This window comes from Hemibagrus wyckioides, unplaced genomic scaffold (assembly GCF_019097595.1).
Source record: "Hemibagrus wyckioides isolate EC202008001 unplaced genomic scaffold, SWU_Hwy_1.0 Contig6, whole genome shotgun sequence".
NCBI classification, from domain to species: domain Eukaryota; kingdom Metazoa; phylum Chordata; class Actinopteri; order Siluriformes; family Bagridae; genus Hemibagrus; species Hemibagrus wyckioides.
This window is the reverse complement of record NW_026690808.1, coordinates 1-20,572: the sequence shown is the minus strand read 5'-3', so window position 1 is coordinate 20,572 and position 20,572 is coordinate 1. Positions and strand designations below refer to the sequence as shown.

Below are 20,572 nucleotides of genomic sequence, written 5' to 3'. Positions count from 1 at the left end.
TCAATGAGATCTAAGTGTGAACCAAGTTGTACATGGATTTTTGCAGCCTCTGTTTCTAGCCATCAGCCAGTGGGATGTGGACATCAGGGAGCCTGAGGCAGAGCGACTCTTTTTAAGGCTTTCTGTAAGGGAGGAACTTTTTCTAATGCCATGAGACACGTTCTAAAGAACCTGCTTTAAATTCTCTGATCAATCTCTTCAGTATCATGCTGGAAATGTGTGTGTGTTTGTGTTTGTACAGAATATGCTGACAGTGCTGCTTGAGGACCTTTTCTATCAGCCTCTGGAGCTTTACAGAGATCCAGCAGCTTTAGCCTCTGCAGTGCTGAGCATCGTGAAGCAGCGTGTACAGGAGATGATGAAGACCATAGAGAGAGTCTGAGCAACATTCACACCCCTTTAACACACACACGCACACTTCTCTATCCCATTTGTCTTAAAGAGTGATCAGGACACAAATCTATTATTTGCTATTAGATATTTTAACTTTTATTAGATATTTAAGCTTTTATTAGATATTTAAACTTATCTACATTTTTTTAGTGTTCATGTGTGTGGAGTTTTCCTCTTAGTATTCTGATTATCTCTCACAGTCCAGTGATGTGTGGTAGGTTGATTGGCTATAAATTCTAAATAAATAAATAAATTCTAAAAATTCTAAAAAAATACTAAAAAAATAAATTCTATAAAAATCTATAAATTGTCCAAAGTGTGTGAATGTGTGTGTGTGACTGTTCCCTGTTGGTAGCACAGTTATCATTTCAAATGTGTACATCATTCTGTCCTGCCAAAACGCCCATAAGCTCAATTTTATTCTTGTACATAGAAACATTTTAAACATTGGACAGTAACACATCAGGCAAAATAGAATTTCTGTACAGGGAGGTGTGTATTCCTTACTTTATCATCATTTTGTTCTAGTTTACAAGACATAAAAATAACAAATGACATCAAAGTTTTAAAATGTTTAAATAACTAAATACAAAGACATTAACAACAATTTTAGTCAACATTACAGAACCGAGTGAACGGACACAAATGAATGACTTTTACATGAGACAGAAATTCTTTTTGCAACTTCAGTCCTTAAACAAACATCCTTTTGCACAAACACACACTTATAGAGTACACACTTACTCCCAGAGACTGTGGTTGCAGGTTGTTTCATTTCTGTAAAATGCACAAATTAAGATAAAATATGTAATAATGCTATGTAAATATGTAAATAATATATTACATAATTACATATGTAATTATGTAAATAAATGTTAAAATAATGTATATAAAATATAAATAATGCCATAAATAATAATGTTGGTGTAAGAGTTTAGAGAAGTAAAAACTCTATCAATGGCAGCACAGATGCACAGACACACACACATAAGTACACACACCGTGGGTGTATTTATCACACTGAAAATGATTTCATTTGTTCACAGAAGCATTTACAGATAAAATGTCGTACTGATGACAATCCTATAATTTGGGAGAAAACATTTATATCCTTATCATGTTCCTGATTGTAATTTTATTCATGAAAAAAACCTAATGTAAACCTAAATTGACTTCAAAACATATAACATCACGCTTTACTACACTTACATATACACATTATGTATATTCATATACAAGTTAAAATCTCCGATATTAAAAACAATTAAAGAAAGCAAGCCAACACAAATCCAGAAACAAAGACAAATAAGACCAGACCCTCAATTAAGACAAAAGCAATACTGTCCAATGTAAAGTTTTATTCTCTGTGCGTATGTTATGAGCCTTTGGCCTATTATTTGCGTATTCATGAAACATGTTGTAAGACTGTTGACTTTGTGTTTGGATTGAATTAAACTTCAGCATATGGAACATCAAATGCAGACACACGCAGACGCATGCAGACACACACTTACTTACCCTCAGTGTATCATAATCAGAGCACATGGGTGCAGGGTTCAGGGTGGTGTAAGTGTCACTGGCAGAGCTTTTAATATTCTAGTGGGGACATGAGAATTTAAAGAAACAATACACACGTGCACACATACACACGCACACACACTCAACACACTCTCCTTCATACACACCCACACACACAGGTAGAAAGACTGTATACTTACTTGCAGTGTGTCATATTCTGGGGACACAGTCATGAGGTTCAGCGCTGTGTATGTGTCATCTCCAGGCGTTGGAACACACTGAGAGAATTGAAGAGAAAACCTCTTTAGTTTTTATTTATTAACAGATTTATAGGAACTTTAAGAAGATTAAAACACGAAGTGAAAAGTTCTCTCAGTAGCTGAATGTCTCTTTCTGCTCTTTTCTTCCTCCTGTTCACACAAAGGACACAAAAACCAGGCTGTTCAATCTGTTCCTGCTTTATTCGTCTAATGTTTAACATTGGATTATGATTCTGGAATACAAAAAGAATTCAGTCACTCACTTAACACACAGGACGGCGATAAGAAGAGAGAGAAGCAGGAACAAGTGCAGCAGCAGCTCCCCATACAGCATACAGCTTCCACACTACAGCTTGGTTCTCTTTTAGCACAGGGACAACTGTTAGTGTTACCGGAAAACTTATTGACAGACAAATTATTTATTTAATTCTATTTTAAAAGCAGAAGTGATTAAAGTGATTACTGTTCTCTGGTCATGTTACCAAGTAATTGCAATAAAAAAAAAGCAAACTTAAACATAAACTTCTCTTTTCTAAAAATAGTAGAAAACCTGATAGTACAAAGTGTTGAACCTGAAAACTGCTTGCCTAAATGTTTCTTATATTAAAAAACATTCCCACATGAGCAATTACACATTTTTTTTGCAATCTGTTTTAGTTCTAGTAGATATGAAACAATGAGGTATTACAGTGAGAACCGTAATATAAACCAGGGATTTGTTTTGAAGCAGGAAGCAGGAGTAGAACCACATTTCAACAACAGCACTGTGCTGTATATACTTTAAAAAAAACACACACACACACACACACACACATTGTGCAATGCCTCATAAGCAATTCTGGATTTTCCTCTTTATTTATTTGACTGAAACCTAAATCCAAAGTGACTTATAAACAAAAACAAAATCCAAACCAAGCAAAAAGCTTTTTAAGATAAAGTTAAGTACCACCAGAACCTGAGCTACCACAACCTTCTAGATAATGACTGATTCTCACGTCTAACAGTTTGTTCAGGAGAGCGAAGATCCTCACGTCCTTTCACAGCACAGGAGTAGTTCCCTGCATCTTCGCTGAAGAAGAGGTAGAGTTTGTTGTGTTTGGTGAGTTTATCAGTAACAGGCTGTCTGTTCTTGTACCACAGGTAAGTGGGGCTGTTGGACAGAGTGCAGGAGGTGATGCAGCTCAGCGTTACTGTCGTCCGTTCTTCTGATGACCCTGCATAGTGACTCAGTCTTACCTGCAGATCTGAACGTGCACAAAATAAAGGAACGGGATTTAACAGATGTACAATGATGCAGAGAGACCAGATGTAGAGACAGTTAAGTGGGGGATATTAACCTGTAACATTAAGAACCACTCCAGGTCTACCCGAGATTCGGTTAGATGTATAAACTACTCTAAGCCGATATTCTCCAGAGTCTTTCTTTCTCAGCTGGTTCATTTTCAGAGTGCAGTTTCTGTCTTGCTTCACATATTCAACTCGATTAGTAAACTCATGCTTCAGGTCCTTGAAGTCCTTAGAAGAATGCCAGAATACTTCTTTAACACTCTGTCCACTGGAAAGCACTTTTTCCACAATTTCCACTGAAGACCCTTCCAAAGGTTCCAAACTCTCTTGTCTGGGTAGGTCACCCTCATACAGCTCCTTCCAACACCTGAAATGGTAACAGGTCATGAAGAGATGGTTTAAAATTGATTTTAAAAGCTTCAGCCTCTTTCATGAACCATAACAGGAGTAAGCTTTCGCTGCCTACCTGCTGATTGATTGACTGATTCTCACAATTGCACATTGCCGTTTTACATTAGGTTAAATTAGTTACAGCTCGACATTATGTTTATAGGACAGTGTTGTATGTGAGTGTTTTTTCTCTTAACATGTTTTAGATTCAACCTATTTATTATCTATGCAAATTTCTCTATGGGACCATGTAGGGACTTTGCAAAACTAACCCACAAATCATTTCATTGCAGCAAAATGAATACTCACAAAGAGAAGGAGCTTGAATCTTGTTATAGCCGTGAACAGAGCAGGAGTAACTGACTTCTTCATCATTGCTTAAAGGGAAAGTTCCCTGGGTGTCTTTGTTATCCTGTATGTATTGATCCTTGTACCAGTAGTACACATTAGCAGCAAAGGTTAGATGACAGGAAGTGTGGCAGATTAGAGCTTGACTTTTGTAGTGACGGATCACCTGCAGATCTAAATGAAGTTAAAGGTGAATAGTTCATCACAGACATGTACAACAACACAGTTTATTCCAGACTAGCTGCTCTGTTACCTGTAACTGTCAGAGTAACTCCAGCTGAGCTCACGTATTTCTCTCCTTTATCCGTAATGAGCATGAAGCGATATTCCCCCGCGTCTCTCTCTCTCGGGTCTGTTGATCTTGAGTTTGTCATCTCTGTGTAGTTCACACGTCCGGCGTAGTCGGAGTCTAAAGTCTTTGAAGCTGAACCAGAATCCAGTGGTGATGTTGATATTTGAGTAAGAGCACGTCAGGTTTACAGACGACTCCCTCAGAGCACAGATCTTCTCATGACGGCATGACACTTTCAGGTTCTGGATCCCTGACACTGAAACTGAATCGTTTACATGAAATATTAAAATATAATTAAAACAGCTTTATGTTTGTTATGAACACAGTTTCCTTTGAGGAAGATAAAAAGTCTCTCAGCAACATAACAAAGCTGCATTTTTTTCCCTTTTCTCCTTCAAGAGTAGAAAAAATGGCAGCTGGTGAGGGTGCGCTGGTATAAGAGAAATAAAACATACAGTCATTGTCACTGTGATTCGTTACTGATATCATCTATCAGGTCTGGTGAACTATGACGGATTATACCACTACAAATTACACAACCACTCAGCAGCTGTGGTGTAGATACACAGAGGATTAATGGTTTAAACCAGTGAAATATTTTACACATCCGAAAGGTTACTTGTAGATAATTAACACAACACACAGAACAAAAGTGTATTATATATACAGTTTATGAAAATAAAAAATAATAATAATCTTATTCACTGTCAAAAGATATGATTTTGCTTTTTTACAGATTTTTATAAACAGTCACAGGAGTCTTTAGATGCCACTTTTAACCTCCCTAAACCTCAAATAATTGTCCCTTGTCACCTATAGTACATTTTTATTCAGGGCTGATTAAGTGGATGTGGAGTTCTTTAGTTTAGACTTTTGAGACAAAGTCCCACAGAGCCAACATATACCATATAACAGAGACAGGTTCATATTAACAGGTGACGAAAAGAGCAACCCTACCTGTAATATTCAACAACAGGATCAGCAGCAGCAACATTCTGGATTCAATGTCTATAGTTCCACTTAGAAAGAACGTATTCTTACTTTTGGATCTTCTTGTAAAGATACATTTGAGGAAGTGGACAGTGATATGATGATGGCGTGTGTGTCTTATGAGGGAGTCAACATGTAATTAATGGGAAGTAAAAAGTGCGTGATGGAAGTTCCTGTCCTGTCATTAACCGTAAGAATGAAATAAACCTATACCTATACACTATTTAAATGTTAGTATTGAACATTTAGAAAATATGTATTATATATGTATCATGTGTATTTATTGTAAAAAAAAAAAAAAAAGTACACCAATACACCATGATTCCATTGATTCCATTTTTTAATTTTGTTTGTCAAACCAAAAAAAAATTGCAAAACCAGTTGTGAAGTAAAAGGAAAATATGAAGCAATAGCTAGTGTTTTTCCCACAGACAATTGTCTGAATACAGCTGTGTTTAAACCTCATAGAAAATGTGGCCCAATCATCATACTTCAGTGCTTTTAGATCAAATTTAGTCTCTCTCTCATATACATGATAAAATGCATCATCCATAATGTATTAATATAAACTTCTAATTTGCACTACAGCAGAAAATAAATGTCAGAGCTGCTGTATTAGAAAGTTAATCAACAATGTATGACCGAATAAAATCAAGAATTAAACTGATGGATAAAAACAAACAAAGAAAAAAGTCTTCATCATGTGTTACTGTGGCGGTGGAGACAGACAGGAGGTGGTTTGAACCAGCAGGTAATGTGATGATTTTTTCCCTCTCATTTTCCTCATTCATCAGCTCTTCAAAATACTCCTTCCATCTCCTCTGTACACTCTCCTCACTTGTGAGCACCTTTCCATCTCTATCCTTAATAACTCTAACCTGCTGCTGTAACTCCTTGTATTCCTGTCTATTCTCTTCAGTCCTGTCCATGTGCAATGTCCATCCTCTTAGCAAAGTCCACTACCATCTGTCCTTCAAGGTTCCTTTCCTTAACTCCAAACTTGCCCATCACCTCCTCATCACCTGTGTTCCCCTCACCAACATGTCCATTAAAATCTGCTCCTATCACCACTCTCTCACCTGTTGGAATAGTCTCTATCACCTCATCTAATTCACACCAGAATCTCTCTTTCTCCTCTAACTCACAACCTACCTGTGGGGCATAACCACTAACAACATTCAGCATCACCACTTCAACATCTAACTTCAGACTCATCACCCTGTCTGACACTCTCTTCACCTCCAGAACATTCCTCACAAACTCCTCCTTCAGGACCACACCTACCCCATTTCTCTTACTATCCATACCATAATAAAACAGCTTGAATCCTGCTCCTATACTACGAGCCTTGCTACCCTTCCACCTGGTCTCCTGTACACACAGTATATCCTCCTTCCTTCTCTCCATCATATCAGCCAGCTCTCTACCTTTCCCTGTCATAGTACCAACATTCAGAGTTCCTATTCTCAGTCCTAAACTCTTCCCTTCCCTCTTCTCTCTCAGTCTACGCACTCTTCTCCCTCCTCTACTTCCTCGACCAACAGTAGCCCAATTTCCACCAGCGCCCTGTAGGTCAACGGCGCCGATGGCGGTCGTTGTTAACCCAGCCTCGACCGATCCGGTATGAAATTCAGAGTACTGACAATTCGCATGGTTAAATTTGGCAATGTTTTACGTCAGATACCCTTCCTGATGCAACCCTCATTATTGATCCTGGCTTGGGACCGGCGCAGAAGTCACTGTACTGTGACCCCATGGCTAGATTACAGGCAAACAAATAAACTAAAGATGTTTAATGTGGATAATAAACTGTTTATTTCAATTTCTATTTCCTAAAATCCTGAACTGTATGGATCATTTGAAGGTTAAAAACAGCATTCAGCACTACAGTAAGCACTACAAAACTCTATCCAAGCAATAATACTGTAATAAAACACCAAAGTCATTCCTCTTCTGCTGTTTGATTTGGATGCAATGTCGGTTTAAAACAGATTTACAGAACAGATCACCACATCTCTCTCAGCTTTCTTCCAGCAACCTGAAGTTCCTCCTCTTTAGCTTTTAGATGAGGATTTCCTGGATCTTGCTGTAGATCTGAGATGGATCATCAGCTGCTTCATCTGCCACAAGTCTGTGGGACAAACAGAGGTCACTTAAAAAACTTGATGTTGACTGAGCAGCACAGTTAGTGTTGGTGTAATGATGATAATTTGCTCACTGGATGGCAGCAGTGCTCCTGCTAATGTCCACAGCAGTGTACTGAACCTCCTCTTCCTCTCTGGTGTGTGGAGGAAGTCCCTAACCCTAACCCTATTTGCAAACACAGCAGCAGACCGTGGTTGAAAATTAGCACAGGATAAAGTTTATATCTGAACATGATCACATGATCAAACAGTCCCTCCTCCTTTCACCCACACTCACCTGTCCACTCTCACCAGTGCTGTTGTGGCCATTAGCTGAGCTCCACTTCCTCTTTCTGAGAAACCGCAAGCACATGTGAAGTTAAAAATGAGTATTTATTGGTCTGTTTTATTCTGGAGGTTCAAAATGAGTGTTAATGCCAGGAAGACCAACAGTCCCTCTATGATGGGCTTTAAGATTGTGTACTTCTCTGAACCTTGAGAAATAAATAACATGTTTGTGACTGAAATATAAATGCTGTCATCACACTGCTGCAATTAACATGTAGACAGCACATGTGGAGCACCAAATATAAGAATTTGAACATCGAACAAAACTTTTCTATATTAAACTCTTAGATTTAACATTTTTATTTATAATTTATACTAAATATTGAGATTAATTTTTTTTTTCCTTTTTATGTAAAATTCTAATTGAAACTTTAGGTGAAACATTACATTTAACATTTAGATTTATTTTAAAAATTTACATTAAATCTTAAAACTGTTCATGTTATGTTAAATAGAGTTAAAAAAATATATATATATATAAATGAAAATCTAAATATTTAGAAACATTTTACAGTTTTTAAAATGATATATTTCTATTGCAGGAAGAACAGAAAAATATAAGAAATGAGTTAATAAACATTATTAATTTTACAATTTTCTGTTCCTTATACACTCCCTATAGCTAGGCAAAAATAAATAAATAAACAAATAAATAAATAAATACTAAAAATACTGATGTTAGACAGTGAGAAATTAATCAGCACTAGCACACTATCTAATTGTGATAACCATACCCATGTAATTTTACTGTACATTTTAAATGCAAGTGTTAAATGTTGTGTTAAATAAATATTAATATTTATAGATTTAGATCAAATTTAGATTTAACATTTATATTATTTAAATTTTAGTCTACATTTAAAACATAAATGTTAATTGTAAATCATAAGTAGAAATTTCCAGTCGAAATGTTAAATGTAGAACTGAAATGTTTCATTCACATGAAATTGTGTTTCATCAATTTTCCAAAAGCAGGGGTGGTGGCTTCCCCCAGCAGATTTCACATCCTCACCTGCATGCCTAAACCACAGTATCATGAAGAACTGGCAACCAAGGACAAAATTAGCATACGATGAAACCTTTGAATTTTATATTTAACATATTCACAGTTCTCCATTAGAGCATTACACCAGATGTTGGATTACATCTGGTTTCCTGTTAAGCGAGAGCTATGGCTACATAAAGCTCAATGCCATGTCTGTTGAGAGAGGGGTTGATTCCATGGTTGCCTGTAAATGCAAAATTGATTAAACTTAAATCTCATTATTACAGATTGCAGTAAAGAAACATTGTTTGATTCTATGTAAACTACTGCAGTGCAGTAGTACAGTCCACTGTGCTGGGAGCTGATGTAGCTGATGCTGTAATTCTGGCCTGTTGTCAGCAGTGTGTCTGCAGCTGGACTCTGCTTAAACCAGGAGTAGGTGAGAACAGGAGGGTTTGCATCACTGCTACAGCTCAGAGTCACTGAATCCCCCTCCACTGTGTCTCCAGAGGGAAGAACCACTGCGCTGGTGTTTTTAGGGGGGGGGATCTGATCGAGTACATTATAAAGAAATACATATTACAAAACCACCTCCTTGCATGGAGGTTTTGCTGTCTGTGCAGTGTACATGACAATAGACTGAACACACTATGTGCCCAAGCTACATAATTGTGTAGCACTCCTTTATAAGAAACATTTATAAGAAAGATACTTTAAAAATAGCAAACACATAAAAAGGGATGATTCACAGGAGAAGAAGATACAGTCCATATGCAGTCTGTGTATGATGTCTTGCTGGCCAGCAGCAATCGTCCTGGTTCAGTTCCACTGCTACAGGTGCTCCAATCACCTTACCACTAGGAAAGGAGAAGACAAAACACTGCCAGTATCTCTAACCCACTTCACATGTAAAAAGCTATTACTACTATTCCCTTGTGCATACAATATACCACAGTCTACCCCAAGCCAGTGCCACAGTGCACAAACAGGAAAAAAAGTAAAAGGGTTTCTATAGGCTAGGATGTTGGACCTGAACTTCTGTCACAGTCTCTACTTATAACCTTAAACAATGTTAAACAAATGCAGGTCTTCAGCCATCAACTGCTTGAAAAAGATCAAACACTACTCACATTATACTCACATTATGACTGGGCAACCCCGTGCTATCCAGTTCTGTTGAAATCCCACAGTGACAACCCGCAGTCACCGTCATACTTGCTGCACCTCGACTCACTCACACTTCCGGTCACTCGTCTACTCAGCTTCGGCCTCGAGCCGTCCACGTCCCCTTCACCAAGGGAGTTCCATTACTCACGCCAACACCACCTGCGCGCTACAGCGCAACCGGAAGATTCACTTCCGTTGGCACCCACGTGCCTGAACACCGATCTAACGACCGATAGCTCCAACTCGTCATTGTACGCTTCTTAAAAGGGCAGCAGTGTCCACCGCATCCCCACCAGCCAATTGCAGCGGGCTGTTAATTACAATCTGTAAATAGCCATTAGAGCCACAGCAGAACCCATACACAACAATACATAATAATATACAAATATAAATATACAACAATACAAAAGGAGAAAAATACATTCATAAAAAAAAGAAATAAACCTTACACATTATTTCATCCCTAACATATGCATACCACACTAAGTAGAACAACTACAGTAAACACTACAGTAGACAATTAAACAAGAAACAAGAAAACGCGAAATAAATATAATATACAATAAATATACGAAACATATGCCACCATGTTGTTGATTTTTATTTCCAGGTAAGAAGAGAAGAGCTCAGTTAGCACTTAGCTTGTGTCTTTATAATCAGCTTACAGTTTACATAGACCCAGAGAGATGGTGTGTGTGTGTGTGTGTGTGTGTGTGTGAGAGAGAGAGAGAGAGCGAGAGAGAGAGAGAGAGAGAGAGAGAGAGAGAGAGAGAGAGAGAGAGAGTGTATGAAATGAAAGACTAATATACAGCTATTATGTAACATTACAGATCCCTGACAGTAGGGGGTGGTATTTTGAAAAAAAAGTTATTTGGCATCTATTTAGTCTGTTATGTCCCCCATCATTTTCCCTGAAGGAGAAAGGGGTCTGGGTTCTTATGGGTTAAGGCACAGTGAACTCTATAATGTGTGCTTTAATTGTCTCTGTATTCCACAGTTTTACATTTCTACACAAACAAAAAGTTTAAGTCCACATTCTCAGATGCAAAATGTAAAATACTGCAAAATGTAAAATAATAGTTACCCACAAAAACAGGATCAAAATGTGGAGGCGAAAAGAAACTACTGATATTATAAACTATTTCTTCTTAAAGAGTAACCTTGAGAGTTCAGAGTAACTGCATTATAAATGATGTGCTACAGTGGTGTGATTTGGAGTAAACTGTAAATCCACATTTTTAGTCCTCTACAATTTAGATTTTCAGATTTTTATCTCAAGATTTCAGACTTTTTATACACAACTGTGCTCTGGATGCTTAAATGTAAATGTGCAATTCCCCAAATGTTACAGATTTTTCTACATTTTGGAAACAAACTTTCCATGACTATAAATGTCTGAATTTTGTTGGATGTTATTTGTCATTTTTCACATTTTAGTAAACCAAAGTTTCTGAAGTTCTTTAAAAAGGATTTGTATATGAGTGAAAAGTTCATTTAGTGTTGTGTTGCTTTTTAAAGGAAAATTATATAGACATACTGATGACTAAAAATAATCAGAATGAGACGGTAATAGGAGCAAATGAAAACATTTATTAAAGTAAACTATATAAACACTATACAACTATAAGTTTATTTACTACAATATTATTTGCAGCTACTATTTATACTAATTACTATTAGCAGTTATCTATATAGACAAGGATAGAGGGATACATTGATAAGGGATGATAAGTTTCCACAAAATGTCCATCATCTTCTGGACACGCTGTCTGAGGAAAGGTCTCAGTTTGCTGGCTAAGGCTGCTGGGTCTTGGTAGAACTCCGGGGGCTGAGTAAACAGCACTTCAGCGAGATCTGTAAGCTGATCCTATAGACAAATTACATCATCACTGTCACAATCCAACATAGTGTCACTGAGTTTAGGATACAATACTGAGAATTTGTGTATCACAGCATCAGAAGATATTAGACACTTACAATAAGCACTTTAAAGTAGGTCCTTGCTGCAGGCTTCCACATGTCTACCTCCCACATGCTGATGAGCGCAAACAGGCGCTCCAAGAATCCTCCCTTAAGCTTTAGGAAAGAAAGACGACAAGCTCCATTAATATCATGTCATATCAGGGATAACAACATGGAAAAATAAAATGAGATAAAATAAACCATGTTCTGAAACTACATTCAAGCATGGCTTTTAAATCTCCTGATAAGACTCTTACTGTCTCAGGTATTGACCTGTTTGTAAAATAGCCGAATAGAAGCAGCTCGAAAAAGATGTCCACGAAGTTGTAGTGGTAGACCTGCACAGAAGAGAAAAGTTACAAGAAGAAATTAGCTTTACATAATGGAGTCCTGTTTTCTATCACATCAAAATCTTTTAGATTTAAACATTTGTCATGTTACACAAGCATTTATAAGCTTACATAGGACCCGGAGAGCTCTGCTGCAATCGAGTCCTGATAAGAAGGAGTCTTCAGGAAACGAATCAGAGCCTCGTAGGCCAGCTGTACACGACCTGCATCCTGTTAAAACAAACAAACAAAATAATCACTTTGGCTTCAGTTTTTTTAACGTGGAAACTCATTTTAAACCCTAAAATGAAGCAGTATGTAAGCCTCAGCATGTCCAGTACTTTACTAAAGATACACAGATGATGTATGACATGGGCCAAATGTCCAACTACTGCATATCCCAGAGCCCTCTTCATTATGTACATTTTATTTTAATATTTATCCTAAGAATGTCCTTTTTTTAGCAGGCTGTGATTGTTATAAAATTAGCTTTTGATGCTTGTTATTTTAATTATTATTCCTTAATTACTCATATTACTCATGAATCTGAATATAAGACAGCACATAATATAAGTTAAAGCAGAGTGAACTTCCCCTGAGCAAAAACAGCAGCTAAACAAAGGTTTTACTCACAGCGAACGCCTCACGGAGAGCATGCAGCTTCAGGCCGATATCAGTTACCCCTCTCTCTGTAAGATGGTCCCTAAGAAACAAAAGATTTACATGCTTAGTGTATTAAACATACATTACACCTTTATACCATTAAACTGTGAAGAGAAGCGTACCAAGTAAAGGGCACCTCCATCTCCTCTTGGCTAAGGCTCTCCTCACTCTCCTGCAAGACACATTAGCAATAAATCATTAAAACTCAAATGTTACAGCCTCCCATTCAGGGGAATAGCAGCATCTGTAGATACACATCAGGTCTGAAACACAGAATTACCTCAGAGTCGTACTGTTCCTCTGAATCACTGTGGGGAGAGTCAACCTGCTCCTGCTCCCAGGTGGAGGTGTTCACCTGACCATCTTTAGCCACATGCAGGAACGTGCAGGACACCTTTTTAAAGGTTTGCTGTTAAATTAAAAAAATATATAAAAACACTGCAGACCCATATGTGTACAAAATTCCAAGAGTTACTATCTACAATAAAGACTTCATGACATTGCAATAAATTTACCACATAATCCTCAAGTGGCTCCATGATGGTTTCCACCCGGTTACAGGAAAGGAGCTCTGTAACCTTCCCATATTCAGCCTTAAGAGAACAATTTGAAGTGAACACAATTAGTCACTGCAACTAACAAAAGTTTTGTGACGCCACAACAGATAATCCCTCACCTGTATGGCAGTGAAATGGTCCTCGATGGTGGTCTGATAAGGGAATCCCTGCAAATGACAATTAGCTGAAACTCAAGATCTACTTCTCAAAAGTGTTCATCTAATAATCATTAATATCAATTCTCTTCATCAGAGTAACAAAGATGGTGATTACCAGCTGGTCGAAGTAGCACGTCTTGGTGGTTTTAAACCAGCAAATCCACTCTCAGGACCCCTTATCATCCCGAGGAAGTATCCCTTAACGTCCACTGCCTAGAAATAGAGAAACTAAACATTAGAACTTGTAAAGAAGGATGTGTGTGTGTTTGTATCTCAGCTGCAGCACTGTACAATACCCCAGACTGGGAGTTGGAGGAGTCTGCAGTGTTGTACTCAACATTACAGCAGGTGCTGTTCAGCTCACCAGCACTGAGGGGCTGTGAAAAGTAGAAGATGAGGATCATCAGTGTTTTTTATCATAGCAGTTTCACACTAACACTTTCAAACATTCTGTCACTTGGAAAATCCAGAGATCAGATTTAGTAAATAAATGACAGGTTTGGTTACCAGAACAACAGCTGAAGATGTGGAGTGAGTTTCTGTGGGTAGCTGCGGCAGGATTGGCTCAACAACCTTAAGACACACACACACACACACACACACTTAGACAAAAGCAGCCTACACGTTTCAAATGTAGTTAAAATATTTTACTGACACATACCTGGAGGACTGAGGGAGTATCTGACGATTCTCTCAGCAAATCCACAGCTTCTGCAATAAATTAGTTTCATGTAAGTTTAATTACAACTAATATTTTCTGTTAAATGTAAAACATTAAAATGGCCAAATTTATAAGGTAGTAGAGAGAGAGACCTTGTAATTTTTTCTCTCCTTTCTTTCTAATGCTTAAAAGTTAATAAACCTGTGAGTTAGTTAGCTAGTTAATTTGTGAAGAAACAGACTAATTGTAGCATTAGTAGCTTGTGTAGATTCACTGTACATGTGACTGATTAAACTCTCTAAATCCTCAAGTCCAGGCGTCCTGATGAACTCCACCTCCCCATCAGGATCCACACGCTGCCGTCTACTCAGAGGGGCTTCTTGATTGCCATCCTCTTCGTCCCGCCTCCTCCTTATGCCCTGGCGTGGGACAGGAGTTATCATTGTGGCAGGAGCATAGTACATACCAGCCACAATGTTGTGGATGTCGATATTGAAATAAGGCTGGGGCAAAGGAACTGTTGAAGGCTGTGGACTCCCTGAAGGTGGTGGCCTCCTCAAAGGGGATGGGGTTTTATTTTAATAGCACTGTGTATGTTTTATACAGCAGGAAAGCCTCACTATCAAAACAAGAAGTATTTACACAAGTTATATTACTGTAATCTTCCTATAACACTGCATTAAAAACTATTTAATTTACATTTTAGCTGCATTGATAGGTGTTATACAGGGCTCTTCCAGTATCACGGCTTCACTGTTAGTCACACTGTGCACTTATTTCAATGCTTAAAAATATCTTCCCCCAAAAAATGCAGATTAAAATACATTTCTATTACAGTCTATTACTTTAGCACTTTCTTACTCCAGTGGTTCACATCCCCTTTGAGTCCAATTGTGTCTCCTCTCAAAAATTCGCCCTTTATCGTAAATTACACTACTCCTAACTATTTTATTCACGACAGCTAGAAACAAAACCTTGCTGAACAGAATTGAAACAAACAGCTTGATATTTTTGCCTAAGCTGCACTCTACATTGCCACACTAGCTCCATTTATTTGTACCGATTGGTTTTGTTCAGCTAGCTGCCTTTCCTCACAGCCCCTTTCTCTCTCCGCTTTAACAACTCGACAAACACGGACAATGAAAAATCCTTAAAATAATAAGTTACTTCATGTTATTGTAAGTATTTTAACTTATTCTATTCACTCCATCAAAAAAAACTATGAACACTGAAAAACAATTACTTAGCTACATGCTAACTAGCCGTCTAACTAATCTTTGCTAATACTCCTCGGCTTGACTTAGTAAACTTTAGCAAACGTTAAGTAAACATTGGGACTTTTATGAAAAGCTGATGTTAACATATCTGAAAACATGAACACTGTTTTCTTCTTCCCTGCTCGTTTCACTGGAGTCTGCCATTTGTCCGCTAGCTTTAGCATACTGATCGGGTACGTAAAGCGATTAGCCGAATAAAGATTAGCCGAACAGAATTTCTCAAAACCATCTAATCATATAAAACGATATTCCTGATTGTGGTTTTTTGTAATAACGCGGTGTTTAAAAGACTTTATACTTAAGTGAAAAAGAGGAAACTCAGTAACTCACCGTTCCAGGGGTCGTACAGTCCGCTCCATCCGGGCTCGGGATCCACATCCGGGTGCTGAGGCTCGGCTCCTCCCCCGAAGTTCATCATCGCTGCGCTGTAGAGTCGGTGTAGGAGTCAAATCCAGTAGTGGAGTACAGAGAAATCCGAAACAGGGGTGTAGCAAAAATGCCAAAAGATAATCCAAATCTTGCGACCTTCAGAACCAGTATAAACCAACACTAACTAGTATAAAACAGCACTAACTAGTATAAACCAATATAAATCAGCACTAACTAGTATAAACCAGCACTAACTAGTATAAACCAGTATAAACCAGCACTAACTAGTATAAACCAGCACTAACTAGTAACAAGAGTCAATAATGAATAAATAATAATAATAATCATAATAATAAGCTGAAATGTCCGGGAAGCCCAGGGAGTGAAGCATAGCTGAAGTTTAAGGCAGCATGTAGCTGTACAGTTAGAATTCAAGCTGTAGGACCAGTTTAAAGACGATACGACCTTAAAAAAAAAAAAAAAAAACTCCTGTTTACGGCATCTACCGAAAACCTCCGAGAAAAACCGAACTGTACGGAAACCAGGAAGTGAAGTCCGTAAAAAATGCATTTACAAATTATATATTTTACATTTTATAATTTGCTCCTGCTGAACACACTCAGTGTCCTCAAGGTAGGATGATCTTTATCCTTTAATGCCACACTGTTTCTACAATAAATCATGTTAAAGTGACAGTGTTACAGTCTAATGTTATGTAGCACACAAGACACCTCATCTTGCCGTGAATTAGCCTAATGCTAGTTACCGTGCTAGCGAACCTGGCTACTGGTTTAAACTACACAATAAAATCATTAAGCTCGGTTTAAGAATTTATTTTATTTCCACAATGAAATATTTACCCCATTAGAAGTCCATTCTTAACAACCCCTTCTCCTGGTTTTAATAAAATAAATCGTGCTTAGCTTTGTGATTCAGCAGCTAGCGCGCTAACGGACTTTAGCCGATTTTTAGCGATTTCAATGACTGTAATATTTGGACTAATCATATCTACCGAGAGAACTTGTATATTTGTTGTAATTATTTAACACTTTATTGGTTATATTAATGTGAATATGATATTTCTCCTAATAATAGTTCACCTGTTAGTGAACATGCTGCTGCTTTAAATTACACACTAAAATCCTGAACCGAGTTGATGAGCTCGGGTAACGAGAATTTAGTTTATTTCCATAATATAATATTTACCCATTTAAAAGGTGACTTTTCACACCCCTGAGTACTGGTTTTACACTAAATCATGACTAGACTAGTGATTTAGTCAGGTCTAAAGGACTTAGTTACAGATGTATGTTATCTACCTAGAGAACTTCGCTAATCATTTAATTTACACAGTTAGCATCATGCTAGTTATCGTGCTAGCGAACTCGGCTACTGGTTTAAATGACACAATAAAATCCTTAAGCTTGGTCAAGAATTTATTTTATTTCCAGAATGAAATATTTACCCTGTTAGTAGGTCACTTTTAACAACCCTGACTACTGGTTTTACACTAAATCATGATTAGCCTTGTGATCCGCTAGCTAGCGCGCTAGCGGACTTTAGCCGATTTTTACCGATTTAAATTGCACTGTAATAGTTGGACTAATTATATCTACATGTCTATTTGTTGTAATTTGTACACATTTTATCGGTAAATATAATATAAATATAATGTTTAGCCTAATGTTAGTTAAGCTGCTAGTGAACTTGGCTGTTGTTTTACATTACACACTAAAATCCTGAACGAGTTGATGAGCTTGACCAACGAGAATTTCATTTATTTCCACAATATAATACTCATCCCCATTAAAAAGTCACTTTTAACAACCCTGACTACTGGTTTTATACTAAATCATACTTAGACTACTGATTAATCAGCTCTCGCGCTAAAGGGCATGGTTACAGATGTACACCGATCAGCCATAACATTATGACCACCGACAGGTGAAGTGAACAAGACTGATGATCTCCTCATCATGGCACCTGTTAGTGTGTGGGATATATTAGACAGCAGGTGAACATTTTGTCCTCATAGTTGATGTGTTAAAAGCAGGAAAAATGGGAAAGTATAAGGATTTGCACGAGTGGATCAGAGCATCTCCAAAACTGCAGCTCTTGTGGGATGTTCCCGGTCTGCAGTGGTCAGTATCTATCAAACGTGGTCCAAAGCAGGAACGGTGGTGAACCGGTGACAGGGTCATGGGCGGCCAAGGCTCACTGATGCACGTGGAGAGTGAAGGCTGACCCATGTGGTCCAATCCACAAGACGAGCTACTGTTGCCCAAATTGCTGAAGAAGTTAATGCTGGTTCTGATAGAAAGGTGTCCGAATACACAGTAAATCACAGTTTGTTACTTATGGGACTGCATAGTCAGGGCGCCCATGTTGACCCCTGTGCACCACTGAAAGCACCAACAATGGGCACGTGAGCATCAGAACTAGACCACGAAGCAATGGAAGAAGGTGACCTGGTCTGATAAATCAAGTTTTCTTTAACATGGCGTGGATGGACGGGTGTGTGTGCACATGGCACCAGGATGCACTATGGGAAGAGGGCAAGCTGGCGGAGGCAGTGTCATGCTTTTGGCAATGTTTTGCTGGGAAACCTTTTGGTCCTGCCATCCATATGGATGTTGCTTTGACATGAACCACCTACCTAAGCATTGTTGCAGGCCATCTACACCCTTTGATGGTAACGGTATTTCCTGATGTCTGTGGCCTCTTTCAGCAGGATGATGCACCGTGCCCCAAAGCAAAAATGGATCAGGAATGGTTTGATGACCACAATAATGAGAATGAGGTGTTGACTTGGCTTCCAAATTCCCCAGATCTCAATCCAATCGAGCATCTGTGGGATGTGCTGGACAAACAAGTCCAATCCATGGAGGCCCCACCTCGCAACTTACAGGACTTAAAGACTAACATCTTGGTGCCAGATACCACAGCACACCTTCAGGGATCTAGTGGAGTCCATGCCTCGACAGGTCAGGGCTGTTTTGGCAGCAAAAAGGGGACCAACAGCATATTAGGCAGGTGGTCATAATGTTATGTCTGAGCGGTGTATGGTATCTACCTAGAGAACTTCACTAATCGTTTCATTTCCACAATATCATAGTGAGTATAAAGGTTTTAATAATTATACAGTATAATATTTTTTATAGATTTGGGTGGTGGACAGGGGCAGGAGGTTTTAGAGAGTTTAATCAGGTCACATGTACAGTGAATTTACACAATCTGACTGCTACAATTTTTCTGTTTCTTCACAAGTTAACTAATTATCAAACTCACTGCTTTATTAACTTTTATGCATTAATAGGAAAGTTTGATATTGTGTAATTGAAGAGTCATAATTCTGAGTCACAGAAAAATAATCTATTGCAGAGCCTGTGGATGTGCTGGAGGAATCAGCAGATACTCCCTCTGTCCTCCAGGTATGTGTCAGTTAAATAGTAATATTTTAACTTCATTTAAAACCTACAGGCCACTTTTTTCTAAGTGTGTGTGTGTGTGTGTGTGTTTGTGTGTTTGTGTGTGTGTGTGTTTGTGTGTGTGTGTGTTTGTGTTAAGGTCATTGAGCCAATCCTGCAGCTGCTGCCCACCGAACCACTCGAAGAACCTTCAGCTGTCATTCTGGTAAGAAAATCCTTCATTTATTTCCTAAAGCCAATCAATGGATTTTACAAGGTTGTTTTTACTGTAAAGAATGTTAGTATAAATCTGATATGATAAGAAGCACTTATGATCTTCATGCTCTACATTTCACAGCCGCTCGATGCTGATGAGCCGGACAGTGCCTGCCGTGATGTTCAGTGTGTGTCTGTAGTCTCCTCCCTCTCCCAGGTATTCTACACTGCTGTAACTGAGATACAAACACACAAACATCCTTCTTTACAAGATCTAATGTTAAGTTTTGTTTCTCTATTTCTGGCCAGTGGACATAAGCAGAGACATCATTGGAATGATGAGGGGTCCAGAGAGTCGGCTCTGCTGGTTTGAAAGCGCAGAGACACACTGCTTGACTCGCGAGGTAATCACAGTCTTTATTACTCTGATGAAGAGAATGGACATTTTTGAACTGACATGATTTTTAGAAGAGCACTTTTGTGAAATGTGGTTGTAGATCTTGAGTTTCACCTAATTGTCTTTTACAGGGATTCCCTTTATTATACCAGTGATAAGGAGAGTTTCACTGGCATTCAGGTAAGGGATTATTCATTGTGGCATCACAAAATGTTATGAACTGCAGTGACTAATTGTGTTTGTGTGTTTTAAGTTTGTTGAGCCGAACATCCAGCTGCTGCCCACAGAACAACCTCAAGACCCTTCACCTGTTTTTCTGTTTTTTTCTAAGTGACAGAATATTAGTATGAAACTGCTGTGATCAGAAGCACTCATGATCTTCCTGCTCTACTTTTCACAGCCGCTCGATGCTGGTGAGCTGATCAGCGCTTGGTGTAATATTCAGTTCCTCTCTGCACAGGCCTCCATCTCCCAG

General features: G+C 38.3%; 1 protein-coding gene across 1 annotated transcript; it reads right to left on the bottom strand.

The window, feature by feature from the left end:
- Positions 1-817: 817 nt before the first annotated feature.
- LOC131350646 (uncharacterized) lies at positions 818-5,482 on the bottom strand. The gene is made up of 8 exons (XM_058385531.1): positions 5,446-5,482; positions 4,450-4,620; positions 4,283-4,370; positions 3,509-3,825; positions 3,167-3,415; positions 2,435-2,532; positions 2,112-2,321; positions 818-1,989 (listed from the first exon to the last, which is right to left on the bottom strand). Exons 1-6 carry the CDS (start codon positions 5,480-5,482, stop codon positions 2,435-2,437), a joined length of 960 nt encoding a protein of 319 aa, XP_058241514.1. The 3' UTR covers positions 818-1,989; positions 2,112-2,321.
- Between the last annotated feature and the right edge of the window lie 15,090 nt (positions 5,483-20,572).